The following is a 26,258-nucleotide window of genomic DNA, read 5'->3' as shown; positions in this document are numbered from 1 at the left end:
GAAAAATGTATAAATAAAGGGGAAAGTTGAATATATTGTATTGGAAATGATAAAAGTAGTAGTATTATTTAGTGTTATATTGTATTGGAAATGATGAAAGTCGTATTGAAAATTGAAATGACTCAGTTATTTTGGGACACTTTTTTTTAGAAAATGGGTCAGATATTCTGGGACGGATGGAGTATGAGCTATAAGCTCATTTTCTGGTCTTACCATATTTCTTTCAATGGGCTTGTCCCTTCTTCTCCTAGTTGCTTCTCTGAAAATGCGTACGTTTAGGTTGTCTTTCTTCCATCGTTTCATTTTGCCTTTTTTTTTTTTTTTTTTTCCTATACAAAAAATAGTGGACCAGTTAGGTAGGTGGAGAAAGAAATTATTAAAAAAATATATTTATATGTTGTCAAATAACTCAAAAATCATAAAAGTTTAAGTTAGCAAGTGTGCACATTTTTATTTGGACAAAAGTATTCACCTACTACTGTTATAAATCATTATTAAACATTAGAGTAAAGAAATATGGATGATAAGAATAAGAGTAGTGATATTTTGACAACAATTTTGTTACAACATTTGAGAAAATTTTGTTGTTCTCTCTTTTCATTGGTCAAAAACAATAGAGAGAGAGAGAAAAAGGAAGAGGGAGAATAAAAACATAATGTGAGTATGAGAGAGAAAGTTGTACAAAAGTTGTACCAAAATGGTTGTACAAATATCATTGAGGAATTTGACAAAAGCTACACAAATAAGGGTTAATTGCTGTAAATAAATAAGGATGACGCATTAGAGAGATGTACCATTAGAGAATTTTTGGCAAGTCATTAAAAAGAAAGAATAAATTATTTTTAAAATTAAAAGTTGAGTCATTTGATTAAACATGTGATTATTTAATGAATTGATGAGAGAGTTGGATTAAAGTTGTATTAATAATTAGAATTTGGTGTCAAATTTAATTTGACATTTGATCTTTTCCTATATATTGCCCCATAGAGTCAGTTAACTCATTTTTATATTTCATAGATCAAATAAGAGAAATAACGGTATATTAATCCCTCCAACAAAAAAAAAAAAAAAACGGTATATTTACTAAAAAATCTAAGCCACGTAGGAGGATAACATCCAATCCAACCAATCACAACAATCCTGATGAGATAACCCACTTTAAGCCCACGCACTCTGTGGCACATCTACATTATCTAAATCACACATTCTTCCACACATCTGAGCCACACAAAAACCAATCCACATCTTTATCATCCATTCTATAAAAAATCACACTTTGTGAGTCTACACTTTGATTCCCTTCAAACACATACAAAGAGAAGAGACTAATTAATTAATTAATTAATCATCTTGAGAGAAAATGGCCACCGTTACTTCCACCACCGTTGCTATTCCATCATTCACAGGCCTTAAGGCAAACGCAAGCAAAGTTAATGCCATAGCTAAGGTTCCAACTTCAACTTCTCAATTGCCAAGGCTTTGTGTCAGAGCTTCCCTCAAAGACTTTGGAGTTGCTGTTGTTGCCACTGCTGCAAGTGCATTGTTAGCTAGCAATGCCCTTGCAGTTGAAGTGTTGCTTGGTGCTAGTGATGGGGGTTTGGCTTTTGTTCCAAACAATTTCACAGTGAACGCTGGAGACACCATTACATTCAAGAACAATGCTGGTTTTCCTCACAACGTTATCTTCGATGAAGACGAGATTCCAAGCGGGGTTGATGCAGCCAAAATTTCCATGCCTGAAGAAGATCTTCTCAATGCTCCTGGGGAGACTTACAGCGTTACTTTGGATGCTAAGGGAACCTACAAATTCTACTGTTCACCTCACGCAGGAGCTGGTATGGTTGGACAAGTCACTGTTAATTAAGTTAAAATGCTTCTTCGTCTCCTATTTATAATATGGTTTGTTATTGTTAATTTTGTTCTTGTAGAAGAGCTTAATTAATCGTTGTTGTTATGAAATACTATTTGTATGAGATGAACTGGTGTAATGTAATTCATTTACATAAGTGGAGTCAGGAGCTGGTATGGTTGAACATCTATTTCATATTGATCTTAACACGACTTTTAAATATAAAATTAAAACACCAATGTATAAATTAAATTTCAAACAATATATTACCTCGAAAGTGAAGTTCTCATTGGAACAATTATAATAACATTAACATCCTTGAAAACATTGGCCGTCGGAATTGGTGTGGAGCTAGGAAATGATGGTTTGTTATTAAGCACCTGAAGCCCCCAAACTTTATGTAACAAACAATCAATACAAACAAATATACAGTGTGGCTGTGGTATATGCAGCCTATTGCATGTAGATGGAAAAGAAAAATCCAGGGACAAGGAGTTGTTAAATTTTTGCCCAGCACGTCATGCGATCCAATTCTCTCCGTTATTTGAGAACGGGTACTTATCTTAGGTAGATTTTTTTTGTTGATAAAAAATAGTATAGGCGAGTAGGGTTTCAGATGCTCACTAGAGATCAATTTAATAAGAATTTATGAGGTTATGTCCACGTGGTTAGAGCATTTGGAAGGGTAGAACGGGAACCAAGCACTTTGCCGCCAACGTCTGGGAAAGACTCAAATCCAGGTATAGAACTTACTTTCCCATTTGCATTCACTTTGATGGGGTACTTCATAATGTGCCCTTGCAATGGTTTAAAATCATCATCTGTAAACTTCTTCCAGTTGTCTTCAGCAATCTTGTTCACACTCTCCACACATTCCAAACTTTCGGGCTCCTTGAAGCAATCATGTATGGTCCCTAAGTGCTCTGCCCACAAGGACATTCTATACCCATATACCTGCAAATATCTCAATTAAACAAGTCTTTGTGAAAGTGATAAATGGAAAATTTCCTCCAGCCACTAAAAGGCCTAGAGAGATGGAGGGCGGAGTTTTTTTCCCGCTTGAAAGTCACCTCGGATGTTCGGAAGTATACATTCAAAGAAAATGTCATTTTTATGCCGCCTTGGAAGTATACTTTCATCTTCCAGACAAAATCATAGTTTTTTTGTTTCATCTAAATGAATACTTCTGGACACACTGGGCGGAAAGAAGCTCTCATGACTCATGAGGGAATCATAACTCTATGGAGATATATTTGTAGTACTATATTTAGTGAGTTTTATTTTCCAAACCTGACCGCGAGGATGTCCATTTTTCCTACTCCATGTATGATGGGGTTGGTATGCACCCATTGCTATCTCAGTATCTCTTGATCCAGCCAAAGACCGTTGGTTGATATTGGCAGACCCAACCATCGCATATTCATCGTCCACAACCATTCCCTTGGCATGTACATAAATCATAAACCGTTGGAACTTTTGTGAAGCTGAAACCTGATGATATTTGCAAGAAAATATCAGCCTAATACTATCAAAATAAAAATACCAACACTGAACTACATATCTACCAGCAAGCAGATTGGTCATTTGCCTCACAATCACAATTCCTTAGAGAAATGTAGCCAGCAAGAACTATAATAAATAATGGACAAACTATTTGAAGTTTGAACTCCATAAAACTTATGACCTTGAGTATTTAATTACGGCCTAAAATTAGTATTTTTCCATCCGCTTTTTTTGAGAACCCTCGCTTTTTTAAATATAAGTTCCAATTCCTTTCTCCTTTTAAATAAAATAAAAGGGTAAAAAGGGTCAACTACTAATGGCATGCTCTACGAGCACAAGAGCGGTAGGGGCAAAAACAAATAAATTTTTTAGGAGAATACTTAGTTGCTGTGCTTTACATACTGTTTAACCGGTTCGTCACACAATTGTTTTTAAATAGTATTATTTAATTATTTTTTTAATGCACCATAATATATGAATATAAGGCCTAACACATATTCAACTGTAAGATGATTAATTTTTACTATTAATGCATAAGTCAACATAAAACAATTACCGTGTCGCCATTGCCTGAAGGTGAACTATTTGGACTTGAAACTTCAGTTGCAAACTTCTCTCGGTTACCAAGACAGTAAAAATTGAGGTAGTCTTGTGGATGGCTATCGTAAAGTTTCATAAATTTTAATTCCCGAGCTATGATTTCATACATCATTTGCATAGTTTGTCCCTGGAAATGTGAAAACCGAGCTATGTTGATACTTTTTGCATAGGTTTATAAGAAACAATTGACTGGCGTACCAATTTAAAATTTCATGTACTACGCTTGCCATATTTTTTCACACTATATTACCTGAAAATAGAGAATCTCTTGCACGGTGCCTGAAGAAGGGACACCTTCAGGCCACATTGGAATGACAATATAAACCGTAAATCTCTCCTGAGATCTGATCTTACTGACAATCTTCAGCGCCAACTCCATAGGAATCAAGTTATCAGCACCTGATCACAGAATTAATTATTAGAATTAGTAAAAAATATTATAATAAAATACTAATAAAAAGTATCAACATTAAAAGACATAAAAATGGATATTTCAAGTCATAAAAATATTTTGGATATACAATCACGGTATATAGCTTATAATTATTTTGAGTCAGTTTGTCATTCATCTCATTATTCGCCTGTTAGGCAGTTGCTCAAAATACATTGTGGGCAAACACTAAATAACTTATAGGTCCCCGTGGTATTATGGACATGTTAATTTTCAAGTGATATAGTTCGTTTAGCCACACAATAACAAAAAATAGCTTATAATTCCCCGTGGTATTATGGAGTTGCATGATGACACTATATTTAAGCAGAAGAGTGCGAGCATGGGTTTAGCAAACGCTAAAGTATGAGCAGTCTAAACTGTAAGCAGATGCAACAAGTTACATGAGTAAATATCAATATTCTGCCAAAACCTGCTTCTTTGTAAGATGGCCAAGCAAAGGATGATCCAATGAAGTATTGATTCTCGATATAAATAAAATGTTGAGCAGATCTGATGGCATGTATGTAAGCTGTTTGAATACTCTTGTCTATGACCAAATTTTTAGCACAAACAAGATTCTGCAATGAGTGGTTGACAAAATTTTTAATTAGTGAAAAAGGGAAAACACAGGGCTCTGTAACCTATAGTCATAGATCAGCTTTATGTTCATCTTTTAAAAGGTAAGTTACCTGAGCCCCGGCTTCATATGTATTCTTAGGAAATCCTTTCAAAGAGCCTGAATCTATGGATCGAAAAACCTGTGAAAACAAAAATAAAATAATCAAATTATCTGTAAAGAACAAAAAGAAAAAAATTGATTATAGAAACTATACTTTAAAGATAGCGAACTAGTAACCTGAATATGCCAATTTTGAGGATCATCTTCCTTTGAAACCCATAACTCAGGATCATCATTTGACATTGATTCAGAAGGACTAAGAATCCAAGAGATGCGTTCTAACTTGATCAAAGAATCATCATGCCAACGAGATACTCTTTTCAATTTTTGACCCAACTCAGACCATTTGGTGGCTTTCTTCCAGCGCTGCTCAAAATTAGTGAGTATATCATATGCAGCAGGCCCTTCAATTTTGCAATGTAGATCATGCCATGGTTGCCTTGGACCCTTGGTTCCTGCCTATTATTAAAATGAAAGATAAAAAGAAATTTCACTTGGTAAGAGAGTACACTGGTGATCTCAATCTCAATATTTAAAAAATCTTAAAACAATTTATGTTTATGAAATATGTATCAATTACATAGAAAGCTTCACTTAAGCTGTTGACTGTTGTAGTTACCGACTGTTAAGTTAGTTTGGGATTAGTAGAGTTAGTTAGACACTCACTAACCCCTTATCCTGTGTATAAATATCTAACTCATGTTTTGATCAGTTTTGTCTTGTAATAATTTCCCAAGGCTTTGTTTGGAGGGAGGGGTAATATAGGAAAAAATTGAGAAATCTTACACATTTTTTTAAAGAGTATTTTTGTAGAGAATGATAAATTAATGCTTACAATTTGTATGTTTTTAAGTTTAAGAATTCATATAAACCCTCTAAAATCATCATCCAATATAATTTTTGAAAGATTTTGTATTATGAACCCCCCAAAGCCCTCCCCTCTCAATGTCCTCTATTTCTCCCACTTGCTCCTTCCTTTTTTCCAAAGCTCTCACCTCCCTTCCCCTCCAAACTCGCAAATAGAGCCTAAAGATTAAGTGAATGTATTATGCAGTCATATTCATTCTCTCTGAAACTCTGTTTCTTGAGTTCTTTCATTTATTACTAGATTCAGAGTACCAATAACACTGCTAGAATTCTAATGTGTCAAACTTGCTGAAAGCTGATTGATTGGAAGGGTAGTATCATGAAAGTTTTGGTCTTTACTTTAACATGTTAACCATTACATGCTAAACCAATGCCAGTATGCCACATATGAATATTAAGTCCTCAGAACAAAAAAAATACTACTAGATTTTAATCGAAGAGGATTATTTTTCCTGCTTGTTAGGGAAGGAAGCAGAAACTGCACATGTCATGTTAAAAAGAAAAGGCCATAATGATGTCATTTGGAATGTTAATATGAAGAATTGTCAGAGATTATTAACTTACGGAAAATGTGGGATTATGATAATCATCCTTATACACATGAGTGTCAAGATCACGGAAAAGTCTATGCTCAGGTGTATCATAACGGCCATCACAAAGATCTAGACCACCTATAAATGCAGTTATCTTCCGATTATTTCCATTTGCTTGGCTATCAACGATCACACATTTTTGGTGGTGCGTAAAAAGCGTTCCAACAACCTGAAGTTTGGTGCAATGTAATATAGTCAACATGTCTTCCAATTTTTTTTAAAAACAAAACAACACTTTTTCTTTCAAAAGTTCATGTTGGGATTGATAAAAAGTCAGTTAGTGATTATGAAAGAAAACAGTTCTTTTTTTGCTTTCAACTATTAGGCCATACAAAGGAAAGGATGGCCACCAATCCAGTATTACATCTCTTGACATTATAAGAATTGAGGCAAGGAAAGAGGATTGGAGGGATAAAAGAAATGTAATATTCTCATGTAATTTGATGTGATATGCTGTGATAAGGAAAAAAATAAGCATAAAACTCTACTGATATCAATAGATGATGGCGTTTCTCAAAACAAATAAATAGACGATGTTGTTTTCTTTTTTGTAAACTAGAGTATGTCTCACTCGTGCCACACCATATTGGTTTGCCGTATTCTAATTTAAAAACGGATTTTTTTTTGACAGAAAGTAGGAAAATAAATTATGAAATTCTAAATTATTCTAAGATACAATCCATATAACATGAGTTTTCTTTCATATATTTTAATAATATTAATGCAAAGATTCAAAAAATTTATCCTGTACATGGGAAACATGTTAGATTTTCACATGAAAAACTTGTTATGCATGTGAGCATCTCAGATTAGAGTATCAAATTCATCCTGTATCACCAGTAATATATTAAAACTAGAGTGATGTAATGAAAGAATGGAACTTCTTACGAGAAACATAAAAAAAGTCTAGGAAAGCTACTAAACCATAGCATAAAGCATGCCTGCTGCTTGAAAATGCTAAGCTTACTGCTGGCATATCGAGGTGACAACACACATGAAACTGAAGAATGCTTGAAAAACTTTCGAGTTTCTTCATCGTGAGTTTGCATTATTCCATTCTGCAATAAAATTATTAACTAATAAGGTTCGGAAAAAGCTCAACAAACACCAAATGAAACTTGGCAGCATGCCAAACAAAGTAAATATGCCCAAACGGCCAAACCAGTAACTCTGTTCAAGTAACTTGTATGTATAAAATCCATTAACAGTAAAAGTTAATGTAAAATGAAGGTGACAATAGCTGAGTGTGGACTCATTAGAGCATCTCCGGAGCAAGGAGATTAGAGAAAAATGTTTGATATTATTAAGTTACTTTTACTGGGCCCCAAGTTTTCACATGTGATTTAAGAACATTCACCTATATTTACTCCAATACAAAAATAATAAGGGTTGTGTTAACCGGTGCCCCCGGGGCACTGGTTAAGGTATCTAAAAAAGGAAATATTAAATAAAAAAAGACACTTTTTTGACTTTTGAAGCCTTGATTACACAATTTTCAATGCAAAAGTTTCTACATTTGCTTCCTTAACCAGTGCCCCGGGGGCACCGGTTAACATTTTCCAAATAATAATAGTTGCGTTATAATTTACCTTAAAGGGTCCCACAGTTTACCACTATTTGTCTTAAGAACATGTCCTAGTATAGAAACTCCACTTACATATTATTGACATGACACTCAGCATTAATGCTAGAAAAAAAATCAGAAACTGTTTTTAGTTGCTCTTAATTTTAGAACATTGCAATCTAGATACTAGCTCATATAAGAAATCAACATGTTTCTATTAGGTACATGTCACTTAAACATCAATGCTAGAAAAATTAGAAACTATCATCAGGTATTTAGATCTCTATTGAAGATGTGCAATGGACTATAATCCAAATTGAATACTTAAATTCAATTTTAAAGTAGGGAAAATCATCAAACTGTTCCTATAAAAGTCTATTTTCCTTTTTTGGAAAAAAGAAAAAAGTGGGACAACTACTTTTAATTTGCTTAATTATCAAACTATTCCATAGACTATGTGGCAAACAACATTGCATGAAAACTCATAAATATACTCACGAAGCAGAGATCCCACATTCAAACCAAGGTAACCTTTGGTCCAACAATATTGGCATTGTGAGTTGACCTGTCTTACAAACTATTACTAAACATTTCTACTGCACAACATCAATGATCGCATTAATCAATACTATCTTACCGTCTTAATGAAAAATTTGTTGTGTGAAGTTTTATCATCCCAAACCAAGAGTAAAACTCTTAAACCTTCTTGTGACTTATACTTGAGTAATTCCCCCAAATTCAAATTCCCGCCATTAGGTAAAGGCTTTGTTGGTTCTCTAACAAGCTTCACCTTATGGAAAATCGACCAACCAACAATATACACCAAATGATGCGCTTCCAATATTGCGTGACAAATATCTTCCCAACACTTCCCCTGCTGAAACTCAACACCATCATCCAATTCAATCTTCGGTAACATTGAATCTGGAACGTGTGCATCTTGATACAGAGTTACGGATCCTCCTCGCCGAACCGGAAAATACGAATCCCGAACTGCAAACCTATCAGGACCAGGAACAACACCGGAACGATACAGAGGATTTTCATCGCACCTCGTGAATTTCATTTCGAGAAAAACAGCGCAATCAGGTTTTGGAGGTTTACCGAATGAACCTATAATAGGAAACCAGTCGCTTATATCTTCACCTGATAAGATCCTCTTCACAGAAACGGTTGCAATTCCGATCAAATCAGCACCGAACATGTCGTTATCTTTGACATAGAATTCAACTTGAGAAACAGGATGAGCCAATGGAATTTTGAAATGCTCTTCCCATTTTGGTGATTGTGAGTTTGAGATAACGCGCGTACGCGCCACCGTAGCACCGGCGAGACAAACGGTAACGTAAGGATCACTGGTGATGATTTTATGGTGACGATGGCGTGTAAGATGGTTTTTTCCTTTAGCGGTGATGTTAGCGCTGCATGTGTTGAAAGCGGAGAAGAATCTTCTAAAACGCTCTGAAAGCATATCCATGTTTGGAAGATAACGAGCTTCAACGATTTTCAAATCGAGGTTACCGTGAAGATAAACGACGGCGTCAGATTTCGGACTAGGAGCCATTGTATTGTATTGTTGCCGGTGACGGAAATGGTTAACGAGATTTAGAGAAGAAATGTGATAGGGAGCGTTGTTGAATGAGAAAGATGAAACGCTCGCTATCACGGATCGCCGTTACGGACGGCGACGATTACAGCATTGTTGTTGAAATGAATACTCCGGCGGAGAAAAGGAATTCCGTTTGTGCAGGAGAGAAATGAAATGAAATGATAAATATAGAAATAATAATGTTATGTTGAATGGATTGGGAAATGAATTTGGTGTAGCGGGAGAGAAAGTTGCAAGATTAGCGTCTAGATTTGAACTTCATTAATTATAAACACGTGTAGGTAGCGGGAAATGGGATCGCCGGTAGACTTGGATCCTCTCAATTAGAAACAAAACTTAAAGAATAATCTCACTGTTAAAATGTATTGAACTGCATTTTAAATGTGAAATGATTTATATAATTCTTTTGAGTTTTTAAAGTATTTCAACTACTTGTGTTTTACTTGGTAATTAATTAATAAATAATGGGTTTCTCTATCATGTGGCTTTGGTTCTTTGACTATTTTTGGCTTAGGAGTTCAAAAGTGGTAGACGATTAATTGTGCTACCCTACTAATGAAGAGCCTCCATCAATCACATGTTCATATTCTATATATACGCAACATGGTCATTCAATGAACATCCATCCAAATCCAATGAATCATCACTTGACCGGGTGTTGATCCCCTACAGCAATAGTACCATAACGCAGCAGCTCTAAGGACGGGTAGATTTACAGGAGAAACAATGCAACTGTTGTAGGGGACTTGAGTCTCTCTTAATTTGGTCAAGATTTTGGATCTCCTCGCTACAACAAAGGTAGGACGTAAATAATTTTGGTCATTAATTTTTTACTAAAATAAAAAGAGAAATTTGGTCAGAGATTGAATAGTTCAATTGCATATTTAGAAAATTAAATTTAAACCTTCTTTGTCATTGATTTAGAGATTGTTTAGACTGATAATTGTAATTTTTGTGACACAAACACAATTACAACGTAGACTCCTTTCTAAGTGATTGAATTTTGTTAATAAGTTATGGTCTTCCTTTTATTAAAAAGGAGTTAAAGGTTTCTCTCATTCTTAATAGAAGTGTTGAATTTATTTAATGCTAAGAGACTTATCTATATTGCTAAAAAAATGTCAATTGAATTTATTCTTAATAGAAGTGTTGTTTAGTGTTGTTTTCTTTATCTCTTGTACTGATTTGTTGTATCACCCGTTAGGGTTTGAGGTTGTGGTTTTTTGGGTCAGGTTCATGCCCCCCATCTTGTACTTCCTTTCCTTTTTATTTTGCTTAAAAAAAAATGTCACTTGTCTATATTGCTGGAAAAAAGTCACCGTATCTACTTATACAACGTCTCCATCAATTTATTTAAGTCTACGGGGATATTAATATATTTTATTTCAAACAAAAAAGTCACTATCTATATATTTGTGATTGAAAAAATTTGGCATGAAATTTTTAACATTTACATTCGGCATTGCGATGTTGCTAAATCTCTTGTGAGAATGTTTATGGTGTCCTCTTCTCAAATGATTTTTAATCTAGTGTACTTGGTAAGGGCTATGCCCCTTACCTATCACAAAGTAAAAAAATAATATTCTTTTTTTTTGGGCAAAAAAAATAATATTCTTATTGAACGAAGTTTGAATTGTTTTTTTTCATATATTATTTTTTAATTTATAGATACATTTTTTCTCCTCAAAAAATAAAATAAAATAATTAAAGACTTTTTTATAAAGTAATTTATACAATTGAGCTTTTTTTTTAAAGAAACTTATAAAATTGAGCAATAATTAAAAAAAAGAAATATATCTATATTTGAGGAAAGATGTACTCATAAACTTTAGTATACATATTTCACCGACATGACAATGGTCTACAAATAGAGTTCTAAGACATAACCACATACATGTACTACACATCTCATAACTGTTTTTAAATTATTAGGAGATAAAAAAAATGAAATAACAGCAAATTAAAATCAAAGTTTACATTTGTATTTTTTTTTTTTTTAGGGAATACATTTTGTGTCTTTTGAACTAAAATTAAGACAAAGACGGGCTATAAAGTATAAACAAACAGAATGTCTACTGGTATGAAGCTAGAAAAGCTTATCAATACTTGTGAGAGTATGCTTATTCAATACTTTAGTATGCTTATTCAACAACATCTTTCTTCCTCATCAAAAGCACAGTTTCTATAGATAAAGAAGGATTCCACTATGAGTAAATATTGACGATCTTTTAAATTAGATTTCTGATCAATTATGTCCATCTAACTCAAAATGGAAGGAACCACTCTAAGCATCATACTCTGAACAAAAGATACCATCTGCAAACAAAAATTAATCATATAAATTGCCATATAATTAGACAAGAAAGAATCAATACAAATTCTTTGATTAAAGTAAGTTTTTACCGAAGCAATTCCAATACACATTATACTGAAGCCAGGAAAATTAAAAGGTGCCTTTTCAGATAGAAATAGAGCTGAAAAAAGAGAATAGGTGTTTGTTAATAATTTTCTGTAGTAATATGAACATGCATGATGGGACATTATGACTTTCCACTCACCCGTTAATGGAGAGAAAGCCAAGGGAGATACAATATGTGCAATCGAACATATGCCTGAGATGCAACCTTGAGCCCTTCCCTGAAAGAAGATAAGTGAGAAAAAAAAAAACCAACTTAATATATTATAAGCATTCTACCAAAAATAAAATAAATAGCATTCAATCATGCAAAATCAAGTTAATCTTCATCCATTAGAAGTTGACTGTGTTCCAATCATGTCTTCCTTTTATTGTGTTCTTAGGTGCCATTCAATTTTTTTCCTAATCAATATATTTTATGTATAACTTTTTCCTATTTTTCTAACAAAAATATTACCACTAACCAATACTATTAACATGATACCTGCTCACGGGGATCAACTTGTTTAGAAACAATACTTCGTATCTGCAAAAATGCAAAAGTAAATTAATAAAAAATTATATTTTGAATAACAAAGGGGAAAGTATATTTAAAAGGATAGCCAAAGATATATAGAATGAGGAATAAAACTCACACACGGCTGTGAAAATACAAACAAAATTGAGAACATTGCAGCAGCATAAGGAACCTGTAAACACGTATACCTTAATAATTAATACAACATAAAATGAGAAGGTATTAGTGAGAATACATATTAAAAGCATACATATGCAAATTCCACTTATAAAATAATTTACTACACATTGAACAACAGAGATGAACTTGTAATTAGCAATAGAGCAGCAAAAGACATACCCAAGAGGACCATGCTATGCTGTAAATGAACATCTGCATTCAATTTGATAACACTAATTTAGAATTTACAAAAATGTGTATTTTTTTTTTACTTATAAAATTACAAAAGACAAAATGCTTACATGTACACAGTGAAAAAAGAGTCCAATCGAAAGAAGCCTTGCCTCGCCCAAAGTAGGAGCAAAAATAGGCATAAGAAAAAGCTGTAATCAACAATGTTCGATATTAATAGTTACAATAAACTCAAACAAATTGTAGATTTGACAAGACAAAAAGGTAAACTAAACATAGTTGATAATTGATATTTGGCAACTAAAATCAAGTCTTACAAAAATTACCTGTGACACAGTCCCTGCAATACCAGAAATGATCATTAAGTCGGCAAAGTGATTCTTATCAAAATGAAACCGAGCCTTTAAGTAATACTGCACACAAAAAATAGAGTGTCATCACAAACTAAGTTAAGGTTAAAAAATACTCCCTCCGTACCAGAATATCTGGTCCAATTTGATTTTTCACACAGATTAAGAAAAATATACTCTCTCCGTTCCTTTTTAATTGTCACTTTTAGAGAAAAATTTTGTTCCTATTTAACTGTCACTTTCAAAGTTCAATGCAACATTAAATGTTGTTTTATCAATATTACCCTTAGATATTTATTGCAGAGAGAGAAACACATGAAATGAAATATTAAATTAATAAGGTCATTATAGTAAAAGTAAAAACAATTGTATCAAAAGTAGTAACTTTTATTGATTGTCTTGGTTTGTGTAAAATGTTAAAAAGTGACAATTAAAAAGGAACGGAGGTAGTATAAATAAAGGGGAAAGTGGAATATATTGTATTGGGAATGATGAAAGTAGTATTAATTAGAGTTATATTGTATTGGGAATGATGAAAGTTGTATTGAAAATTGAAATGGGTCGGTTATTTTGGGACACTATTTTTTAGTAAATGGGTCAGATATTCCGGGACGGAGGGAGTACATGATATCTAAATTTTATGCTAAAACTTGAAAATCATAAAATACCATCATTGAACCATGAAGGCCAACATCTGCAAGGTTGCTGAAGAACGCAACAATTGACGCTTGAGTGATAATCTTGCTGCAAATTAGAATATGGATGGATAACAATTATAACATACAAAACTAAAATACCTATTCATAAATATGTGTTTCTTGTTTTACAAACATTAAACTGACAATACTTAACATTCAACAACTAGTATATGCTTATCTTCGTGATCGTCCATATCAAAGCATATCACACGTAATTGAAAAACCAGTTATTAATCACACAAATATATTTAGTTACATAATTAATCAAAATTTATTTCATAGCAACAAGGTAGATGGCACTGTAATGGTCTTTGTAATAATATTAAGTTTTTTAATAGAAATAAAAATTTGGTTAACATGCATGATAGTCCAGGTTATCCTTAAATTCCACATTTTTAAAAATTTAATAAATATCTCATTTGACAGAAAAGTATATTGTTGCTTCAATACTTATTCCAATTTACAGTGCAAAACAAGCAAATAAACTTAGTCCTAGATAATAAATTTAATAGTGTAAGAATGAAAATTGTCACACCTACTATTGAGAAAGGAGGTTATATCTCTTAAGGAGCTCAATGCTTTCAAAAGTGGCATGTTAGCTTTTGATTTTCCGTTTATTTTAGCAATTGGGGGCTTTCCTTGTGAAATGATTGGGGTATAAAGTTGGTTTTCATCGGCGACTGAATCCCGAAGGAAAATTTGCATGTACACTGCTCCGAGCACCGCAACAAAAGTTGAAACCTTAATGTTGAAGGAGAAAACATAATTGATATAGGGATTTGGTGGCAAGTAAACTAGAGGAAGTAGCATTAAAAGAGGAAACTAAGCACCTGAAAAGTTTGAGCAGCGGATAGAAAACGAGCTGCAACTGTTGCACACACAAACGCTGAGGATCCTATCCCTGAAAGAACTCCAAATGCACTGCTTCTTCGACCTTCTGGAACGTTATCTGCCTACATTATATTTATAAAGCAAATAAAACTAAGTTAGTTAAATTTAATTGTTATGCACATATTGTTCATTTTGAATTTGGATACAAATTTCTGAAATGTTATTTGGAAAAAGAAAATGCAGAGAAATTGGAGTTTAGTTGCACTAACAACGTAAGCTAGAGCGAGGCAAGGAACACATCCATCGCAAATCATGTTAATGATGATCTTAAACACGTAGTACACATAGAAGAATGTTTTCGTTCTGCTGTAAGCCAATATGCCTGCGAATCATCCAGAAGCAGTACATTACAAACATTATTAATTTGATAGTTGCAATTAAAACCATTAATGTGTGCGATGCCATTTGATTACTGCGCAACATATACAAAAGGATAAGATAGAATTGTTAAGTAATTTGTATGTACACCCACCCACACAATTGTGAAATTTGAACAACTAAAATGACAAAATAAAAGTTTTGGTTATCTCGTCTAAGTTATGATGAAAAGATATACATTTGTCAAAACTCGTCAACCACTAGCGTAAGGTGTTCACATGTGTCTCACTTTAAACATATGAAAAGTGTGATTAATCACGTTTAAATCCGTGGTTAATGAAGTTATGTTGGTGGCTAATAAGTTTCAACATCTGTTATATTTATTAATCATCTATTGAAATTAACCATACATTTTAGCTACATTAACCATTTGAAAGTAGTTGTGAAAATTATCTAAAATTGATTGTAGGAAATCATGTATCTTATAGAGATATTCAACCATGAATGCTAGATTCTCAAACACTTTTTTTTTTAATATTTTCCACTGTATACCTCCACTAGAGATAATTATATTTGATATATTGTTTATTGGTAACCAATTATATAGACATTTCTCACAGTTCAGATTCAATTAACCACAATATTAATTTATAATATTGTGGAAGTCTAATCACTTTTGTTGAACTTAACCTCCTTGACTAGTAATAAGTTTTTCAACATTCACGCTATAATTATATGAAATTTATGTGAATCTCAGTTTGAAAATGAACCAAATGGAACCTACTAGTATGATCTAAGAATTTTCACTCAATAATAAAAAGTTGGAGAGTATAGACCTAAACACTTGAATTATGTACTAAATAACCATAGTTTTTTTTTTTTTTGAATAATAAATAACCATAGATTTGTGTTTTATATTAAACACATCTTGTTCTTTAAATAAAAAAATTTAAACACATCTTGTCAACAAACAAAAACACATCCAAAATAATACTTTTTCTTTTATAATTTTTTTTGTAGGTTGTTGTTCCATAAAACAATGTCAAATTCAATTAAACAAATTGAATAAACTGAAAGTAGAAAGAAGTACCCAAGGGGATAATCATGAGGGTCATAGGGAGCGTAAGAATGGCCTTCCTCCCATACTTATCAGAGAGATCACCCAAAATGGGCATCATCACAAGCGTTCCCATTCCTATCATCTGCAAAACTTCACAGATTTATTCACTCACATGAACAAGTATATAAATTGCTGCAAATATATTAAAGAATTAAAGAATCAAGAGGGATTCCATTCCATGCCTCAATCGAGGAGAAATGGACCAATGGAGTTGGTGATCTTTCTTCAATGCTGGTTTTGATCACATGATTAGAAGATTTTTAAGAACTTCAGAAAATTCAATTGTCTAGAAGTTCGATCATGGCTAAGTGATAAAAATTGATTTATCACATTCCAGGTTATTAATTGGATTAAATATATTTTTAGTACTTATAAATATGTCAACTTTTCGTTTTAACTCCTTTAAAAAATTTCTTTAACTTTTAGTCCTTAAAAAGTTTTCCACCTTCACTTTTGGTCTCTCCTTAAGTAAACTCATATGTAAAATTTATTAAAAAATACAAAAATTAACTTAAAATTAAAGACCAATAGTAGTGATTGAAAATTCTATACGGACTAAAAGTTGAATGAAAATTTTAAAGGGTCTAAAATAAAAAAGTTGATATATTTATAAGGACTATAAACATATTTAAACCTTATTAAATTTTTTTGCAAAATTTTCAATTTTTGAATTTTTTGAAACTGAAAAAAAAAATGAAAACTCATTTATTTTAGAAAGGGTTAATTTTTTTTTTTTTTTTTGAAGTAGAAAGGGTTAGTTAAAATGTTTGTCATTTGTAAAGAGAATTGTTGTGCGGATGTTTTGGCTAATGTTCAATGTCTAAATTTTGCCCAGCTCTAGTTAGACACTTGTTATCGGCTGATTGAGATTATCCATTCGTTGTTTAATTAAGTTGTAATTTTTTTTATTTTTCTACGTGTAGGCCCTCTTTTTATCTAAAAAAAAGTACAATATGGTAGTATATTTTTAATTGGGGGTGGAGGAATAAGTGTGGGGGTATGGAGTACATTTATCTTGTATTTTTGGTTGATATTTCCACTGGGCCCAATGAAATATAAGTTGGAAACTACCTAAGCTTTGATAAAATAGGTAGCCCAACAAAATGGAAATTGCTCTTCTCCCATCCAAAATTGCTCCCTCCCATACAAACTGACGAAAATACTTCCACATGACTTAAGTCACGCAGGTGTTATACCCAGCGTAACTTAAGTCACGTTTGCTACATTGGTAACCCCGGCGTAAGTTAACTCATCCAGGTTATAACCTATTATACTTCAGCGTGAGTTAACTCACGTTACACTGAACGTGACTTAACTCACATGAGGGGTATTTTGGTCAGTTTGTATGGGAGTGAGCGTTTTTTGTTGGGAGAAGAGCAATTTTTCTACGAAATACCATGCTCTTTCTATAGTATTGCTATAAAGGAAATTTCTGCTGTTGTATTCTTGTAGTCTTGTTTCCAATCTTTGTGAATATTTTGTTTTTGCTGGCTTGGAGGAAGACTCTTTTGTCTATTGACGGTGAACATAAAAGAGTTGTCCATCAACGTAAAACCACAATGTATACAACAAGAAAACCGATAAAGTTGGAAAAAAAATATCCACGAAAAATCGAGGAAAAAACAAAGCAATGAATCACACTGGAACGTCCAAGCAGTGGGCCAACAAAATAAGTTGTTAGCTTTTAAGTTAAAGAAAAACGGAACCAACCAAATTATTAAGACCATCGAAACCTAGCAGGAAAGTTCTTTGGTTGAGTGGGGACAAACTTACCAACACAGACAAACGGATGTTAATAAACTTATTAAAGTTTGCTTTTTTCCCCTCAATGAATGGGGATATTTTTATTTTTTAGGGACCAAATCTAATAACAATAATTGGTATTTTTTTTTTTTGAGCAATAATTGGTCATTTGGTAAGGGGCGGACCTCTTCTAGGCACAGTGTGGCAAGTGCCACACCAGCCTAGGTCCCCCCTTTTTTTCTTTTTTTTTTTTTTAAATTTTTTTTACCTATTAACTTTATAATAATTTTATTCATATATTAATACAAATTTAATTTTTTATGTTTATACATGTGTCTATATTTTTACTTATATATTGATACAAAGACATATTTTTTTGTAATTTATACATGTGTCTATATTTTTACTCATATATTAATAAGATACCCTATTTTTTAATTTATACATGTGTCTATATTTTAACTTATATATTTACACGAGGACCGATTTTTTTATTTATACACATGTCTATATTTTTACTCATATTTAATACGGAAATAAATTTTTGTACAATTTGTACATGTCTATATTTTTATAATTTCTAAGCAATTGCGACTTACTTTCAAAAAAAGAGCGCAACACGCTCACCTGCCCGTATGCACGGGTATCATGCTAAAGCATTTGATTCATCTCTTGTTACATATATAGAAAAAGATGTTCTTAGAACAATTAGTAATGATATAATTTTAATTCATTTTCAACAAATGGAAAATAGATTATTTTCTTTGTAATTTTGTTTGCTACAACTATTTTTAATATACCTAGTTCTTTTTAAATCTAATATTATTTAATTATTTGATAAAAAAAATTGCCCCACTAATATTTTGAGTCCAGATCCGCCCCTATGGTACCACAAGAAAGAAGTGGAAATTTTTATTTTGTTAAAGCGCTTGTATTACAATGGGAGAGGAGAGTGGGGATCAAATCATCAATATCTTTTTTTTTTTTGACAAAAAATCATCAATATCTTTATCATCCGTTCTTTAATTCTCCACCTAGTTATAGGCTGTGTTTGGTAACGACAAGAAGCTAGCTTATAGCTGGTTGAATTGGCTTAAAAGCTTGTTGGATCAAAATATGATGTGTTTGATAACGAGCTTTTCTCACGAGCTTATAGCTTTTTATGAGAAGCTATTTCAAGTAGCTTTTGAGCTTGGAGCTTATAGCTTTTTATATTCTCTTCCAATTTTAACCTCATTAATTTAATTTTATTTATTTTTTTAATGAAAAAACTACCCACATTTATAAGTAACAACCCACTTTTATTCAAAAAAAAAATAATGTAACCACCCACGTTAGTACACTGTTACCACCGCTCATGTGGTAGTTTTTCTATATTTTCTTTGTTCCTTTTCTTATTACCTTGCTCTAAATTTATATAATATAATTATAATTTTAAATAAAAAAATACAATAAATAGTGAAGCAAATGTTTACTAAAAAAAAATGTTAATTGAATTCATAAAACACATTTATAATTTTGGAAAAGAAAGTAATTTGAATGTTTAAAAAGAAATAAATTAAGTAAAAAATATTATGTATATAATTTATAAAAAAATAAATAAACGTGTCCTTTTTTGTCATTTTATATGTATCAGTCACTTCAACCGCTAGTTTTACCAAACACATTTTTTTTAATAAGCGAGCTTTTTTGCTATAAGCTATCAGCTGTCAGTCATCAGCTATAAGCTTATTTTTACTAAACAGAGTCATACTCTTAAAAAACAAAATTTAAATATTTATAAATTCCATATTTGATACATACCATATCACAGTCACTAGCAAGCAACATTAAATGTGTAATTGAAAATAGTCCATGTTCATATTTAAACACAACTAAAATATTACGTACATCGAAAAATTTAAACACAGCAGTTTTCTTTCAAAATAAATGGGCCTGATTTTTTTAAAAAAAATCGTAATTTTACATCGTAATTTTTTTTTTAATTTTATTACCATGAAGAAGAAAAAAGTGAAAATTTGATACCTAATTCAAAAATAGATGTTTTTTAATAATTAAAATATTACGTACATTGAAAAATTTAAACACATCAGTTTTCTTTCAAAATAAATAGTCACGGGCCTGATTTTTTTTTAAAAAATCGTAATTTTACATCGGAATTTTTTTTTAATTTTATTACCATGAAGAAGAAAAAAGTGAAAATTTGATACCTAATTCAAAAATAGATGTTTTTTAATAATTTATTGTAAATACATTTCAGAATTTTTATTTATAATTTTGTTAATAATTTGATTGAATAAAAAATAAATTCACTGACAATATCCATATTATCTTTTTGAGAGGATTATCCATATATTCTTGGAAGAACAAAATATCAATAACTTTAATTATATCATTACATGTAAGGAAAGGTGAAATATCAAGCATCGCCAACTCATGACCATTTATCTATTTTATGGCAATTTGAGATGACTTGAAATGTAATCAATTTCAATCAAATCACGAAAAGTGGATATATTAAGATATATTATTATAACCAATCTGAAAAAAGTGATATTATTCTGTCGAAAAAAAAAAGTGATATTATAACATAATTTAATTGGATGTATGTGTAAAAAAAGTTTACATCCTTGTTTATGTATACAAATTATGTGTACTCTTGCGGGACAATCATAGAATTACAAAAAAAATTGTATTGACTCGAAAACCAAAACAATAAATTAAGATAAAAAGTAAAAACATAAGGTAAGTATGAAAGAAAAATTATCGCAAAAGTTGTTATAAAATGATTGTATAAATATTATTTCTCACAAATTATATTCTTAAAATGTTTCTTGAATATTTCTTTTATTAACCAACCTAATATCAAATCACCACAATTTTGATTGGTTTGCAGTGCGTGTGTGGGTATTGTAAAGTTCTAAATACCGTATTTGATTGATAAAAAAAAAAAAAAAAATCATTGAGTCTCGTTAAGATATGATTAAATAAAAGAATTCTTTAATATCTTAGACTTTTGTCGGATACGAATGGATATCGAGTATACAAAACTATTTAAAATTTAAATTTATTTTAAAATAATTAAATATAAAATAACATAAGATTATATGATTAATTAGATGATGAATAAATATCCAATCAAACTCTAGATTATGGGAGTGCTTATGGTTAATGCACAGATTCAGATTCTCCAGAATAATAAAGGGAAAAAGCTAGTTTAGGTCAAATGCTTAAAGCATATATAAGAAATGACACAATACAATTAATTTACTGAATGAATGCAAAATATTGACAGAAACCATAAACGATGAAGACGATTGTATTTATTTTGTGTCTATATATATATGCAAAAATATTGATGTATATTGGTGAAACTATATAACGTACCGCTTGTTGAAAACCAGTGAGATAGATGGCAAGTGAGCATTCATCTTGTCCGGGACAAAGAGCAGCCATTGTTACATCGGTGATTGCTGGTTGCACCATGAATGTCGATAAATTATGAAGAAAGACGGTCATGAAGAGATGGCTCAACCCATACATATTCAATTTCTCCATAATTCTCCCACTCATGATTATATGTTAATTTTTGTGAGTGTTTTGCATGGAAATTCACCACCCTCTCTATATAACATGATAAGCCATGTACAAAACTGGAATGCAAAATTCACTTAGAACTTCTAAGTTAGAAGCGCCAATATGTACTATAACTTATAATATACGATACCCTATGTGTGTGTGTGGGACCTTCGAGTTAATCACAAGAGCAAGCATAGTGCAGTGTACTCTTGCGATTGCTTTACATTGCAGGTGTGTATGTCAATCTCTAAAGACTAGTAGGAAGCAACTACTATACCTCATATTCCACAATAATTAACACCTTTGTAAAACAAAACAAAACAAAAGATAAAAAAATCACCAAATAAGTTTGACTTTTAACTTTCAATGTAGTATATGTTTTTTCTTTCAATTACAAACTCTGATTAATAGTTTAATACTATGTGATCAGCGATGGTGAGATAAAGATTTTTAGCCACATATAGATGAACCTCTAATTACATGATCATTAACCTATTTTCTTCAGGTTTTGTCTGCGAGTTGGGTTTTGGAGGGGAAGGGAAGAGAAGGAAAGACTTATTGAGATGTAAACCCTTGTTTGCGAGTTTTAAAAAAACAAGGGAAAGGTTTTGAGGGGTTTAGAAAGGTTTCATTTGTTCAATTTTAAAGTTCCCCCAAATTGAGGGGTTTTAGGGGGTTAAACATACAAATTGACAATCTTGCCCTCATAATAATTCAAATTGACAATTTTAGATATAACCCAATTATTACGATCTCTTTTCAAAACAACTTTTTCAAAACAACTTATTTATACAAAACAGCTTATTACAACCTCTTTTCAAAAAAACAGCTTATTTATATAAATCAGCTTTTAACGACCTCTTTTTCAAAATCAGCTTATTCAAAACAGCTTATTCATCAAAAACAGCTTATTACGACCTCTTTTTCAAAAACAACTTATTGTAAACAGCTTATTCATCCAAAACAGCTAATTACAATCTCTTTTTCAAAAACAACTTATTCAAAACAGCTTATTTATCCAAAACAGTTTATTACGACCTCTTTTCAAAAAACAACTTATTCAAAACAGTTTATTTATGCAAAACAACTTATTACGATCTCTTTTTCGAAAACAACTTATTCAAAACAACTTATTTATACAAAACAGCTTATTACCACATCTTTTTCAAAACCAGCTTATTCAAAACAGCTTCTTTTATCCAAAACAGCTTATTACGACCTCTTTTCAAAAAACAACTTATTCAAAACAGCTTATTTATTCAAAACAGCTTATTACCACGTCTTTTTCAAAAACAGCTTATTCAAAATAGCTTATTTATCCAAAACAGCTTATTACGACCTCTTTTCAAAAAATAGCTTATTCAAAACAGTTTATTTATGCAAAACAACTTATTACTATCTCTTTTTCAAAAACAACTTATTCAAAACAGCTTATTTATACAAAAACAACTTATTGCCACATCTTTTTCAAAACCAGCTTATTCAAAACAGCTTATTTATCCAAAACAACTTATTACGACCTCTTTTCAAAAAACAACTTATTCAAAACAGCTTATTTATTCAAAACAGCTTATTACCACGTCTTTTTCAAAAACAGCTTATTCAAAATAGCTTATTTATCCAAAACAACTTATTACGACCTCTTTTCAAAAAACAGCTTATTCAAAACAACTTATTACCACATCTTTTTCAAAAACAGCTTATTCAAAATAGCTTATTTATCCAAAACAGCTTATTACAACCTCTTTTCAAAAAGCAGCTTATTCAAAACAGCTTATTTATGCAAATCAGCTTTTAACGACCTCTTTTTCAAAATCAACTTATTCAAAACAGCTTATTCATCCAAAACAGCTTATTAGGACCACTTTTTCAAAAACAGCTTATTCATACTAAACAACTTATTACAATCTCTTTTTCAAAAACAACTTATTCAAAACAGCTTATTTATACAAAACAGCTTATTTATACAAAACAACTTATTACAATCTCTTTTCAAAAAACAACTTATTTAAAACAGCTTATTTATGCAAAACAACTTATTACGACCTCTTTTTCAAAAACAATTTATTCAAAATAACTTATTTATACAAAACAGCTTAATACAATATCTTTTTCAAAAACAACTTATTCAAAACAGCTTATCTATACAAAACAACTTATTACAATCTCTTTTCAAAAAACAACTTATTCAAAACAACTTATTTATACAAAATAGCTTAATACGATCTCTTTTTCAAAAACAACTTATTCAAAACAGCTTATTTATACAAAACTGCCTAATATGATCTCATTTTCAAAAACAACTTATTCAAAACAGCTTATTTATCCAAAATAGCTTATTACGACCTCTTTTCAAAAAATAGCTTATTCAAAACAGCTTATTTTTGCAAAGCAGCTTATTGGATGAATAAACAGTTTTCAATAAGCTGTTTTTAAAAAAGAGGTCGTAATAAGCTGTTTTGGATGAATAAGCGGTTTTGAATAAGCTGATTTTGAAAAAGACGTGGTAATAAGTTGTTTTGTATAAATAAGTTGTTTTGAATAAGTTGATTTTGAAAAAGAGATCCTAATAAGCTATTTTGCATAAATAAGCTGTTTTGAATAAGCTGTTTTTGAAAAAGAGATCGTATTAAGCTGTTTTGAATAAATAAGTTGTTTTGAATAAGTTGTTTTTTTAAAAAAGAGATTGTAATAAGCTGTTTTGGATGAATAAGTTGTTTGGAATAAGCTGATTTTGAAAAAGATGTGGCAATAAGTTGTTTTGGATAAATAAGCTGTTTTGAATAAGTTGTTTTTGAAAAAGAGATCGTATTAAGCAGTTTTGTATAAAATACGTTGTTTTGAATAAGTTGTTTTTGAAAAAGAGATCGTATTAAGTTGTTTTGTATAAATAAGTTGTTTTGAATAAGTTGTTTTTTAAAAAAGAGATTGTAATAAGCTGTTTTGGATAAATAAGTTGTTTTGAATAAGAGGTCTTAATAAGTTGTTTTGCATAAATAAGCTGTTTTGAATAAGTTGTTTTTTGAAAAGAGATCGTAATAAGTTGTTTTGTATTAATAAGTTGTTTTGAATAAGTTGTTTTTTGAAAAAGATATCGTAATAAGTTGTTTTGTATAAATAAGTTGTTTTGAATAAGCTGTTTTTTAAAAAAGAGATTGTAATGAGCTTTTTTTTATTTTTTATAAATAAGCTGTTTTTTTTAAAAATAGACCGTAATAATTTATTTTTTATGAGATAAGTTGTTTTGAATAAATTTCAAGATAAATTACAAAGTATAAGACAATGTATTGTTTTTAAGAGAAAAAAAGGGTAAAATAGTAAAATTATAACATAAGCCCTCCATTTCCTTTCCTTGTTGGTTTTTTAACTCACAAACAAGGGGAAGGTTTTCCCTCCTTTCTCCCTTCCCTCCCCTTCCTTTCCTTCCTCTCATTAGCCTTTCCTTTCCTTCCTCTCAAAACTCGCAAACAAAGCCTAAGAGTCGTGCTATTTCTCGCGAGCAATAACATCGCGAACTGTTCCCGAATGGCTCTCAACCGCTTGATCAATCCATTTGGCAGAATATATGGGCCAAAGTAAAAGTTAGCGGGGCAATGTTTTTCGGAGTTCAGGTATGCTCCATTTAAGCTAAGCTCCATTTACTCCATTTAGGATTTGGATGCAAGACATGTGACAAAAAAATATCTAACGGTTGAGATTTTAAATTAAAAAACAGATATTTGTTTAATAAAAATACATAATAATAACAAACAAAATCATGTTCCCTTCTTCTCTCATATCACAACAACCTTTTATTGTTTTTTAATTTAAAATCTCAACCGTTATATATTTTTTGCAACATGTCTTGCATCCAAACCCTAAATGGAGTAAATGGAGCTTAGCCCAAATGAAGCATACCCGAACTCTGTCTTTCAAGAGTGAATCTTTGCTCCATTTATGTTTGCTTCATTTACTCATTTTTAATTTACAGATGTGTGACATGTGGCAAAAACAAATCTAAAGGCTGAGATTAAAAGACATCATCACATGCTTTCTCCACTCTTAGTCACGTGATCCCTTTCTCCTCCACCTCCTTCATTCCCCTTTCAATTTCCCAATTTCATTGCAAAATCCATAACCACATGAACAGTTTTTATGAGATTAAATAATGAAAACAGAGAGTCTTTCTAAAATTGAAGTAAAAATTAATTAATTAAAACTAGAATCACAACAAAGGGATTGAATGAATTTTAAATTGACAATCCTGTTAATCCTTTAGATAAAAAAAAAAAAAAAAACGAGTCTTAAAACACAACAATCCTCTGAGGCTGATTTAAACCATGAAACACCTTTGAGGCTGATTTAACCATGAAAAAGAAAATACAAGATTTGAATGTTTTGGATTTTGATTCTTAAAACAGTGTTTCGAAAATTCCTTATAAGTTTGTTACTTTTTGATTGATTTACGAGACAACCACAAAAATCATAAATTGAAAATTAGAAAGTTTATTGAACAGATTCTACAAATGGCAATTTGGAGGACGACGCGGGTACTGTGAGGTTCCAGAAGATGAGATGAAGAGGTGAAACAGGCATGTC

At 31.2% G+C, this 26,258-nt stretch overlaps 3 protein-coding genes across 3 annotated transcripts; 1 reads left to right on the top strand and 2 right to left on the bottom strand.

The window, feature by feature from the left end:
* Positions 1-1,353: 1,353 nt before the first annotated feature.
* Positions 1,354-10,064, bottom strand: LOC146943040 (phospholipase D delta-like). Its single transcript, XM_085757128.1, has 10 exons — positions 8,726-10,064; positions 7,466-7,582; positions 6,496-6,693; positions 5,242-5,523; positions 5,075-5,143; positions 4,816-4,963; positions 4,203-4,351; positions 3,909-4,079; positions 3,140-3,340; positions 1,354-2,803 (listed from the first exon to the last, which is right to left on the bottom strand). The coding sequence occupies exons 1-10, from the start codon at positions 9,650-9,652 to the stop codon at positions 2,504-2,506; spliced, it is 2,562 nt and encodes an 853-aa protein (XP_085613254.1). The 5' UTR covers positions 9,653-10,064; the 3' UTR covers positions 1,354-2,503.
* DRT112 (Cupredoxin superfamily protein) lies at positions 1,361-2,016 on the top strand. Its single transcript, XM_085757131.1, has one exon. The coding sequence runs from the start codon at positions 1,361-1,363 to the stop codon at positions 1,862-1,864; it is 504 nt and encodes a 167-aa protein (XP_085613257.1). The 3' UTR covers positions 1,865-2,016.
* Positions 10,065-11,514: 1,450 nt separating the features above from the next.
* LOC146943039 (Major facilitator superfamily protein) lies at positions 11,515-21,784 on the bottom strand. Its single transcript, XM_085757129.1, has 14 exons — positions 21,489-21,784; positions 16,329-16,440; positions 15,130-15,242; positions 14,860-14,982; positions 14,565-14,770; positions 14,000-14,075; positions 13,308-13,394; positions 13,092-13,172; positions 12,970-13,002; positions 12,749-12,802; positions 12,598-12,639; positions 12,256-12,334; positions 12,101-12,171; positions 11,515-12,013 (listed from the first exon to the last, which is right to left on the bottom strand). The coding sequence occupies exons 1-14, from the start codon at positions 21,672-21,674 to the stop codon at positions 11,957-11,959; spliced, it is 1,320 nt and encodes a 439-aa protein (XP_085613255.1). The 5' UTR covers positions 21,675-21,784; the 3' UTR covers positions 11,515-11,956.
* Between the last annotated feature and the right edge of the window lie 4,474 nt (positions 21,785-26,258).

This window comes from Medicago sativa, chromosome 3 (assembly GCF_051527215.1).
Source record: "Medicago sativa cultivar Bolivia chromosome 3, Bolivia_mono, whole genome shotgun sequence".
Classification (NCBI taxonomy): Eukaryota; Viridiplantae; Streptophyta; class Magnoliopsida; order Fabales; family Fabaceae; genus Medicago; species Medicago sativa.
Note: the sequence above shows the minus strand (reverse complement) of the source record. Positions and strands in the feature narration are given on the sequence as shown.

Excerpts from the sequence above, each read along its gene's own strand:
- DRT112 (XM_085757131.1), top strand. The coding sequence starts at position 1,361 with ATGGCCACCGTTACTTCCACCACCGTTGCTATTCCATCATTCACAGGC.
- LOC146943040 (XM_085757128.1), bottom strand. The coding sequence starts at position 9,652 with ATGGCTCCTAGTCCGAAATCTGACGCCGTCGTTTATCTTCACGGTAAC. Across the intron at positions 4,964-5,074 it reads CATATGAAGCCGGGGCTCAG|AATCTTGTTTGTGCTAAAAA; the intron begins GTAACTTACCTT and ends CACTCATTGCAG. Across the intron at positions 3,341-3,908 it reads CTTCAGGCAATGGCGACACG|GTTTCAGCTTCACAAAAGTT; the intron begins GTAATTGTTTTA and ends AAATATCATCAG.
- LOC146943039 (XM_085757129.1), bottom strand. The coding sequence starts at position 21,674 with ATGAGTGGGAGAATTATGGAGAAATTGAATATGTATGGGTTGAGCCAT. Across the intron at positions 16,441-21,488 it reads TCACTGGTTTTCAACAAGCG|ATGATAGGAATGGGAACGCT; the intron begins GTACGTTATATA and ends GAAGTTTTGCAG. Across the intron at positions 12,014-12,100 it reads TGTGTATTGGAATTGCTTCG|ATGGTATCTTTTGTTCAGAG; the intron begins GTAAAAACTTAC and ends TTTTGTTTGCAG.